Source organism: Osmerus eperlanus, chromosome 11, assembly GCF_963692335.1.
Source record: "Osmerus eperlanus chromosome 11, fOsmEpe2.1, whole genome shotgun sequence".
NCBI lineage: Eukaryota > Metazoa > Chordata > Actinopteri > Osmeriformes > Osmeridae > Osmerus > Osmerus eperlanus.
Window position 1 is genome coordinate 2,621,131 of NC_085028.1, and position 10,963 is coordinate 2,632,093.

Genomic DNA, 10,963 nt, shown 5'->3' on the forward strand with positions numbered 1-10,963 from the left:
GGTATGTGTTAAGAGTGCTTATTATTTCCTGCCGGCCGTCTGGTCAGGAACGTGTTACCTTGGGTTTATTGTAGGAGCCCTCAGACCTGTAGATGGGTTGCCCCTGCACCCCTTTCCTAAACATTGGTGGCACCGCCACAAGAGAAGTATTATTAATGCAGATGCTAAGAAGCTGGGATCACATCACGTGGATTCAATAGTACTCAGTCACTTTTCACGTTTTCAGTTGCCATTCTCCCTGTGTATGGTGTTATCACTGCCTTTAGAGATATTAGGAGCTTAGCAGTAGGGTTGGAGTCCATTGGTAATGAGACAGCCGACGCCTTAACTGCAGTTGCGTCTGAGATGAAGGCCATGAGGTAGGTAGTGCTCCAGAACCGTATGGCACTGGATTATCTGTTGTCAGCTCAGGGAGGTAGCTGTGCTGTGATAGGTCATGACTGTTGTACTTTTATCCATGATGAATCTGCTAATATCACAAGTATGGCTGCTTACATTAAAACATAATGTCAGCTTTGGGGGAACCTGAAGCTAGGAATTGTGCTGACTGACCTCCTCTGTTCGGGGTTTCTTTTTCGACTATCATTCAAATAGGAATCACTGGATTGGGCATGTTAATCGTTGTTGTGCTGATTGTGGTTTGCGCTTGGAAGATGTGTACTGCCTGCTGTGTACAGTGCTGTGCAGTAGGTTTTCGTAAGGCTGCCAGTAAGATTATGGTAGCCCAAATCAAGCCACAGACAAAAGCAAGCAAGACTGATGATAACTTTATTGCCCTGGGAATGACTGAAATGTCTGATATGTAATCTCAAGTACCAAGTGACTATTTTGCCAATGTAATAAAGATGGCCATTTGCCTCCTTCTATTTTCCAACTGATATACAATGCTGTATGCAATGTGAATAGATCTGTCCTTGACCACAGATCAGTTAACAATAATTAAAGATGGTTACTTTATTACTTTTTATACTGTTTGAAATACTCTGAATTTAATGAACAGTGTTTGACCTATACCCTGATGTGTTGAGCTCACGAGAGCATGACCAGTGGGTATGTCCAGCAGAGAAATATGCCTGTTTCTAGAACTATTGATAAACTAAGCAAAAAGCTATTCACTTCAATGACTTTGTACCTTTTCACCTGTGATTGGGTACTACCTAATATTTCTTCAAATCCTATAATCATGTATGCTGTGCTGAGTAGTTACAGATACTGTATTGTTTGATTGTTAAGGTTTTTAAATGGTATGAAACTTGTGAAATGTAAGGCACTACAGCAGGCCCCAGATAAACAGTTGATGAATGGTTGTTGTGTTGACGTTAAACGTCAAAATGGGGGGACTGTGGAAGAAATTGCGATTTCCGGTGTGCTTACATTATTCACTAATCAATATAACTAGTCATTGGATACTAGTTAGTATGTTCTCATGTAAGCTTGCTATTAATAAGAGTAGATGGTGTCTATGTGTCAGGGTTAATAGATGTTCGTGATCAGGAGAAAGTGCTGGGTAAACGTCCTTGGTCATGACTACAAGGAGAGCGCCAACTATGATCTCTCTAGTCTGAGTGGTCATGTGTTGGGAGCTGTGAATCTCTTCCTCTGAGACTAATGTAACGTCATTACTGCCTGACTGTCACTATCTATGTTTACATTCCTGTGCCCTATAAAAGATGGTCCTCCGGCTTTCAGAGCGGAGAGAGACATGATTGAGACCTAAGCCTGGTGTTGTGTGGTCATTTATTGTCAGAGGTCTGGTTTTCTCTCCCAATCTGCAGATTGATAATACTTATTAAAATCCAGAACTCAACTGAACTTAGTCACTCCGTTTATGAAGAGACGGACAAAACACTTTCTTCATCACAGGAAGTAAAGCATAGTTGTGAAACAGAAACAAATTAAGACATTTTAATGTATTTAAATTACACACACCCGACCCCGGATAAACAGAAGATGATTGGATGGATACCAAATAATGATAATAATTGGTCCATTGATCTAATAATGATATAGAATAATCGAATATAGAATTTAATATAGAATCATTACTTCTACATACAGACATACGGTTGTGATACTCACAATAGCACAATGTGATCCACCAACTAGCTAAATGCCAAGCTTCAGGATTACAAGAGGAACAGTGAGATAGATGGAAGCGGACACATCTAAAGTATTCCCACTGCTGGTGGGATTGCTTACAGAAACCGTTGTAGCATTGGTCATAGGCAGAGGGGGAAAGACAGGGGTGTTAGGTGCCTGGCTGGTGGTATCCGCCGTCGCAACCTTGATGGACTGGAAACACGTGGCCACATTCCCCTCACCATCCACAGCCACCAGTTCTACATCTGGTGAACAGCAGGAGGCACTGTAGAGTGCCAGGGTCACATTTTCACCCCCAGGGTCCAACACACTAGTGGTGTTGAGGGTGCCGTCACCCTGGCGCAGGGTGATCCGCTGGATGCCCGTCCCGTTACCGTCGGAGAGGTTGGCAGAGAGCTGCCACGTGGACAGGCTGCAGTTGGCGGAACAGTTGGCCGTTACGCTGACGATCTGGCAGACAGGGCGAGTCACGTCTGTCGCCTTAGAGGAGGAAACGACAAGAACAGGAGGAGCTGTTTGAAGTGACGTCTAGTCAAGACAGTCGCTGGTTTAAATGTTATACAGACGCTACCTGACCCACATTCTGTCCGTGTGAGAGGATTGTTTGGGGGAAAAAACGTAATTTTTAAGGATTTCCTGTGTCTTTGGTGTGTTACCTGGCGTGTGATAGAGAGGCGCAGCACGGCGTAATTGGTGTCAACCGTCCCTGGGGCCTGAGCTTCAATGGTCAGGGTGACGTCACTGCCGGAGGGCGTGTCGGCGGGCACTGTGAGGGTAACAGTTCCGTTAGCGCTCCCCCCAATCTCCACAAACAGGCTGGACGGAAAGGAGGATCTGAACCCCTGGTTGTTGGTGGCTTGGATAACAAAGTCTCCTCCCGTGCCATTGGTTGACACTGTGAATGGGACTACAGGGGACGATCCTGGCTCAAAGACACCGTCAGATACAGCCTGATGTTGAGGGACACAGCAAAGACAGTCATCCACACTGTGATCAAACAGCAAATTACATGGAATAATAATGAGGCGAGATTATCCCATAATCCCAGGATAGGTGTCTCTCTGGATGGAAAGCTGGTGGAGCTGTGATAAAGTGATATCTGAATGACCCAAGGGCTCACCGTAACTGTGAAACTGGAGGTCCGGACACGAGTGGAGGACTGTCTCTGGAAGCTGATTGGTGCAGCCCGGATTCTGCTGCTGCTGTCTACTCCACTAAGACGCACTAAAAAGTCGCCGGCGGGTAGTTTACCCATCGTCACCAGGAAATCTCCGCCCCCCATTGGCTGCACGCTGCCTTTGATCTCCTGCGTCCCTGAGGACTCTACCAATGCCACTTCTGTCACCTCCGCAGAGTCGCTGCCTGTTACCGTGACCACCAGGGTGGCGTTGCTGCCTGGGAGAAGATTAAACGAGGATGATGAGGAACTGAGAGAAAGCCAATATCAAACCAATATGTGTTGATATGAACGCATCTGCAATGGCAGATAGAATCTTCCTCTCACCAGATGCTGGACGGGTGTTTAAAATGGCCAGACTTGAGCCTTGGGCAACCTCCACAAGTTCAAATAGAAAATTGAGAGCGCTCTGACCTGGAAGTAGAATAATATGGGAATTTGGGAAACACTAGTCTCCAGAACGACGAGATGATCACACTCACATACAGCCAGCGTCCAAAATTAGCACTCGCCAGTCATCAAATGCATACATTTTGTTTTTGGCGGGTAAATCATGAAGACTACACACCACACAGGTGGGTTGAAAATTTCCTACATGCACTTGAGAAAGCTGCTGGCTTGCTGTCACTTCATTCTGATTGGATCTTCCGCGCTGTATGTGTTGTGCGCTTGCGTACCTTATGTTTATCTCGTCAGTCATCATACAGCATTGTTTTTGTGATGTAGGCCTATAGTAGCTAAAACCCAATTTAATTTAACATGATTGGTGGCTATGACAACACGGAAGTCTAATAACTGTAATTGTGCTGCTGCTCAACAACAAAAACGCTGATTGCCAAAGTAATGAAAAAACGCTAGATTTGGTGCAATTTGCAAACAAAAATATTTTGTCGCTAGGAAATGTGAAAAGTCGCTAAATCTAATAACAAAGTTGCCAAATTTGTAACAATGCGCTACCCTAAGAACATGACCATCCTTTTCTGAACCTCACACACCAATGCCAAAGCCAGACCCTATTCGGACTTTGTATGGATGTGTTTACTACCATTGCACACGACTATAATATTGATTGGGATCGCATACGAGACCAAGATATTGCCAAAAGCAAATGGCAATAGCTAGTCAAAAGCAATGTATTTTTTGGGACTGGCAAAAAATCTGTCTGGTAATTTTATTCATAAGTACATTTTTGAAATTCATCTTTTGACACACAGGTTATCAATAAGATAACAATGTTAGGGAATGTCACTTAAGTAAAACACAGTTCCATTATATTAGAAAATGTATAGGGAAAGCTTATTTAACCCTCTCCCAATATGTAATCATTCTCACCTACAACTTTCAGAGTGTAGGGCTGCGCAGAGTCAATTCTGATTTCCCAGAGCCCCACTTTTTTATCCAGCTGCAATGTTTGAAATGTCCCCACACTTTGGACCGATGCCAGCGTACCATTGACGTCAAGGTTACTCTGTGACACACCTGTGGATAAGGCAACCATAAATAACATGATATTCTGTAAGGATTGAAAGTTTGTTTGAAACAATAATGGGCTCTGGTTTAATCACTATGTAAGTAACACAATGCAAAATCTTTAGTAATATTAGCATTTTAAACGAGAGCTATGTGCTAGACCAATAAAAAGACAGTGTAAAGATTGTTGTCACCTGCAGGATTGATGAGAGTAAAAGAGGGGGCGGAGCCGACAATGTAGACGGTCACGTTTGTCACAGACACGTCCACAACAAAGGAGAAGTTATCTGGTTTTCCAGGGCTCCTCACAGCCTGCAGAAGAGTCACCTGATAGAGAACAAAAGACAATGAAATAAGCACAAGAAAGAAAGAAAGAAATCAAATGTTATTTGTATAGCCCCTTTTACAAGCAATGTCACAGAGGGCTTCACACAAGCCCATAGAACTGCATCTAAACGAAATGAAAGGGGTGTGGATGCCACAGTCAAATACAGATAGGCTACCAACACAGAGGAATCAAGTCTGAGTCAGTTACTACTGAATAGTTTCTCATCTCAGTGGTACAGTACCAGGTTGGAGCTGGTGGACTGCAAGATCAAGCTGGTCGCCTGGGGCAGCTGGGTCTTGGTGACCTGGATGGCCTGTCCGCCAGAGGCTTGGGCCAAGTCCCTGTACAGCTGGGTGTTCACCGATCTCATCTGAGTGGTCTGCCCTTGGTCAATACTTCCACTGCTTCTTCTTCTTCTGGACGCGAGGCTCCCAGTCAACAAGAAATTCACCTAGAATTAGTCAAAAGGGAAAGAGATAGATGACATCAAAAGGTACATATAGGGTTTGACAAAGAAAATTCCAGTAGAAAATTAGCTGGATTTTTTCCTGTCATTATCAGTATGACATATTTACTGTCAGACACACCGGTGGGAGTGTTTGTGACCATAGCATACTGTATTAATGACAGTACAGACATCAGTACACTGTCTCTGGGCCTCAAGTTCGGTGTTTGGGAGGATATGCTGGATGAGTTGTTGCTTTCCTCTCAAGAAAGAATAGCTACTCACCACTGACTTGCTGCGCTCTATCAGTGCAAGCACCGTGCCTGCCAGGTACGTATCTTTGGCCGTGGCATCAGTGAAGAGAAAGATCTCCGAGGATGGAGGAGCACCCGTTAGCGCCAGCTGCAAAACACACAGGGGAAATGCCACTGAGGACTCCGGGTGCTCTAAGTGTGGACCTGGTCAAGCCTTTTTGTCACGTGACAAGTGTTTTAACTGTTGGTGTAGGCTCACCTGGAGTCCTGACAGACTCATCTCAGGAAAATCTCCACCACCTGAAGCAGTAAGACTGTTGATCTGGGTCTTGAAGTAGTCTGGATCTGTTGTCCTCGTTAGTGGCCCAAATTCTGGATTAGAAACAGAGAAACCATGATCACCAAAAATGGAACACTTAAATAATCTACTGATCTTCGACCAATGAGAATGTCCCACCTGGATCGTTGAAGGGGACCAGGATGTAGAGTGAGGGCTCAGCTTGTGTTCCTCTACTGCTGTCAACAATGAGGGAGGACACCCTCTTCACCTCAGCAATGTCATCAGACATGCTGCCTGTCGTGTCGATCACTAAACATAGAGCCTTGGCGCCATTGGAGATCCCAATCATCCTGAGAGAGAGAGATTACAAGAATGTACCGTGTAACAATGTAACAATTAAGTAAACAAGCTGTGTAACACACCATTGTCATGTGTTCTTGGTCTCGTACTGTAGGAAGTTTCGGTCCCCAGCAGCACCTCGGATGTCCTCCAGGAGTTCTCTGGTGGCGGCCATCGCCACGTCCGCAGCAGTCAGGTGTAAAAACCCGTGCTTAGCGTCACGGTCGTCCTTGTTAATGCCTCCCGTTGGCTCAATCAAACTGGCTGTGTCCAACAAGTCTCCATGGCTGCACTTCCCTATCAAAAAGTGCAGATCATGAGAGAAAAGGGAAAACAGAGAAAAGCTTTCTGGCTTAACCCTCGTGCTGCCTTCGGGTCACATGACCCAAAGGTTCATAACGAACCATTGTTGTGTTTACCCAATTTTACCCAATACAAAAACAAATAAAAATAATTTTCTTTTAACCATTCCAATGTGGGGGGTCTGAGACAGCCCGACAGTTAAAAGAAAATGCTTCACTTTGTTTTTGTATGAGGTAAATTTGTCGCAATACGACGGTGGGTCACAATGACTGATGGGTCAGAATGACCCGAAGATAACACAAGGGTTAACAGGTTTTTTTTCTCTCTGATTTACAATAATCATGGTGGTAAAGTAGGTACGATTTAAAGCCTTCATTTTGTTTTCCTTCGTTTATTTAATTCATTTGCAATGTTATTAAATATGTATTTCATTTAACCTTACTCTTGACCACTCTTGCTATGTTTTAACCCATAGAGTCAAATAACTGCAATTCCATTGGTATTGGCATAATGGTTAAAACACCTTTCAGTTTCCCCTCTTCCTTCAAACATAGGGGAATTAGTTTTGGTTGTTTGGCCAATATTAAATCCCCTACAGTTTTTTACAAATGCAGATGGCGATTTACCTTTGGGTTTGAACGGCAAACTGCTGAAATATCCTGAGGTTAGTAACTTGTCTCTAATAATGTTGTCCAGAATGTTGTTCCGACAGTCATTGCCAACACAGCTCCTACAGGTGGGTGTGCTTCTATCTGGTGAAGAGAACAATAAATGAAAGAACGAATTATATGAAATTGAAATGATGGCAATGGTATTGCTCTTGATCACATATTGTACTTTTGGCAGGGTATGTACATGTACCTGCAACTGGGCCAATGGAAATGTCAGATCTGATAAGACTAGGATGGGGAAGTGTGTTCCCTAATTCAATCCAATTACTGTGGCTGTAGAAATCCTTCAGGGATAAAAGATAAAAGATTCATACGTTATATAACATGCATTCAAAGGCCACAAAATTCCAACTTAAGTCATTTCTATAAATATTGAAAACAAAATTTTTATATTGCAAAAACATTTACAAAGTTATGTTAAATTGTAAGAATTACAGTCAATTATAATCTCATTACCTGCAATGTGTGTGAGATTTCTCCCAGCTTCTCTCTTGCTGCCTGTAAGTTTCCTTGGTCGATACTCTTTTTGACCACTGACATGCCATCAGTTATGAGTTTACGTCCCTCCTCGAACGTCTCGCTGTCAAAGTGATACCTGGGACTAAACAGCTTCCAGGCATCCACGAGTGCATTGCTCCATTTTAAGTTACTTTGGGCACTGGAGAAACTCTCAGACCCTGAGGACTGGCAGGCCAGAGCAACACCCTCAGTAGTCAAGGGTCTGGGCTACACAAACACAGACACATTTCACATTTACGTACACTCCACATTTACGTACACTCCAAAATTGATTTTTTTTTTTTTATCCTTAGTGACAACCTACTTACCGCTGATGAAAAGTCTCGTCCCTCAGCGATGGCCACATCTCTGCACACCTGTAGAGTGGTCTCCAAGATTGCTGCCACTGTGATTTGTTGGTGATTTTTTGAGTCACTTTCAAACAAAGAAATCGGCTTGAAACCAAGTGCCCCTTTCTGCAGGAAGGGAATGAGGAGAAAGACTAATGGCACAGGGGAAAGCATCATTGACCGGCCTAAGAGACAGACAGAGAGAGAGAGACAAAATCCGGCACAATAGTTAGCAAGGTGGTTTTCATCAAGCAAAGTCGTCTGAGTAGTCTAAATATTTATGCGGTCTATTGCTTTCTCTTGTGAATACGTAGTCAGCCTTTAGAGTATTACGTGTATACGCCACCTAAGGTCTCAAAAGTGTTTCATCCTTCAGTGATCTGCAATATATGGAGTCAATCTGGGCATCATGCCAGTGGTTTACAAGTTTGACTGGTTTCTTTGGAATGTTAACAGTGTTGATTGTCTGACTTCTAACTGTGTAGTTAACCCTCGTGCTGCCTTCGGGTCACATGACCCAAAGGTTCATAACGAACCATCGTTGTGTTTACCCAATTTTACCCAATACAAAAACAAATTAAAATAATTTTCTTTTAACCTTTGCAATGTGGGGGGTCTGAGACAGCCCAACGGTTAAAAGAAAATGCTTCACTTTGTCTTTGTATGCGGTAAATCTGTCGCAATACGACGGTGGGTCACAATGACTGATGGGTCAGAATGACCCGAAGATAACACAAGGGTTAAGAAACCCTGCGCAGTTGGTAAACTCCACTCCAAACTGGTTTTCCCCAGAATGTGAGAAAGTATGGTGAGGGAAGTGGTTTGGCAAAACTAAGTATGAGAAAGGAAGTTGTGTCCTTAGAAAAATAGGCTGTTTTTGTCCAACAGCGTATGGTCAACTCAATCAATTGGATAGGCCCTGTCAGAAAGGAAGGGGGGGAGTGAGACAGGTTGCAGCTGGTGGGAGCGAATCTTCTGTGAACTCAGTCTTAATGACGACAGTCATTCCAATTGTGATAGGGTGTTGCTAATCAAGGCCCGAATTAGGAGAGAGAAGGAAAGTCCTGTTGTGATGAACTCTGAGGATATTATATTATATTACTTTCCGAGAATGGTGCTGTCATCATATTATACAGGGCGGGGGATTATTCTCATTTTAGCCTATAAAACATGAGACTTGGGGCACTGGTCTGGGTCTTTTCCTGTATGTGTTTGTGAATGTATATCTGCCTTGCCGAAATAAACCATCAAGCTGCCTTGTGCTGTTGAAAGATATTTTCCCTTCGACTACTTTTTTCTACTACCTTCTACGGACGTCTGTTTTCTACAACAGTTGGTGACCCCGACGTGATTGCTCTGAAGTGGTGCCACTCACACAGTTGCAGAGACCGTAGAAACAATGACTGCAATGCAGTAGAGGTTTTTCTTGTGGGTTGGATGCTAAACGCTCAGCGCAACCAGCAGTTAGTATCTTATCTCTGAGTATCTTTTTGAGAATGTTGTTCTGACAATTATCTTTGACACAGATTGGACAGTTGGGAGTGGTAAAAACAATAGTCGGTCTGTTAAAATCAATACATGCAATCATCTGTCATGGTGTGCCTTGTACACACACTTTCATTTTCAGTATTGCTCACCTCACATTTCCCAAAAGGCTCATTCATAGAGACTGTGCCTGCAACCTTGCCTAATTCCAGTAAATCCAGTTACTCTGACCGTAGAAATATTTTTGGGTGTGAAATGACAGACACATGGAATTAAAGAGCACATTTATTTGAGATATATATCAGAAAGAGAGAGATGAAAAGTCTGATGAAAAGTCTCGTCCCTCAGCAATGGCCACATCTCTGCACACCTGTAGAGTGGTCTCCAAGATTGCTGCCACTGTGATTTTTTGGTGATTTTTTGAGCCACTTTCAAACAAAGAAATCGGCTTGAAACCAAGTGCCCCTTTCTGCAGGAAGGGAATGAGGAGAAAGACTAATGGCACAGGGGAAAGCATCATTGACCGGCCTAAGAGACAGACAGAGAGAGAGAGACAAAATCCGGCACAATAGTTAGCAAGGTGGTTTTCATCAAGCAAAGTCGTCTGAGTAGTCTAAATATTTCTGCGGTCTATTGCTTTCTCTTGTGAATACGTAGTCAGCCTTTAGAGTATTACGTGTATACGCCACCTAAGGTCTCAAAAGTGTTTCATCCTTCAGTGATCTGCAATATATGGAGTCAATCTGGGCATCATGCCAGTGGTTTACAAGTTTGACTGGTTTCTTTGGAATGTTAACAGTGTTGTTGGAAACAACACTGTTGTTTCCAACAACAACAGTGTTGATTGTCTGACTTCTAACTGTGTAGTTAACCCTCGTGCTGCCTTCGGGTCACATGACCCAAAGGTTCATAACGAACCATCGTTGTGTTTACCCAATTTTACCCAATACAAAAACAAATTAAAATAATTTTCTTTTAACCTTTGCAATGTGGGGGGTCTGAGACAGCCCAACGGTTAAAAGAAAATGCTTCACTTTGTCTTTGTATGCGGTAAATCTGTCGCAATACGACGGTGGGTCACAATGACTGATGGGTCAGAATGACCCGAAGATAACACAAGGGTTAAGAAACCCTGCGCAGTTGGTAAACTCCACTCCAAACTGGTTTTCCCCAGAATGTGAGAAAGTATGGTGAGGGAAGTGGTTTGGCAAAACTAAGTATGAGAAAGGAAGTTGTGTCCTTAGAAAAATAGGCTGTTGTTGT

General features: G+C 43.4%; 1 protein-coding gene across 1 annotated transcript; it reads right to left on the minus strand.

The window, feature by feature from the left end:
• Positions 1-1,813: 1,813 nt before the first annotated feature.
• On the minus strand, positions 1,814-8,561 carry LOC134029285 (von Willebrand factor A domain-containing protein 7-like). Its single transcript, XM_062473364.1, has 15 exons — positions 8,195-8,561; positions 7,824-8,093; positions 7,558-7,651; positions 7,323-7,448; positions 6,504-6,690; positions 6,232-6,404; positions 6,034-6,146; positions 5,806-5,922; positions 5,317-5,526; positions 4,942-5,074; positions 4,610-4,756; positions 3,605-3,691; positions 3,221-3,495; positions 2,757-3,050; positions 1,814-2,580 (listed from the first exon to the last, which is right to left on the minus strand). Exons 1-15 carry the CDS (start codon positions 8,390-8,392, stop codon positions 2,107-2,109), a joined length of 2,898 nt encoding a protein of 965 aa, XP_062329348.1. The 5' UTR covers positions 8,393-8,561; the 3' UTR covers positions 1,814-2,106.
• Between the last annotated feature and the right edge of the window lie 2,402 nt (positions 8,562-10,963).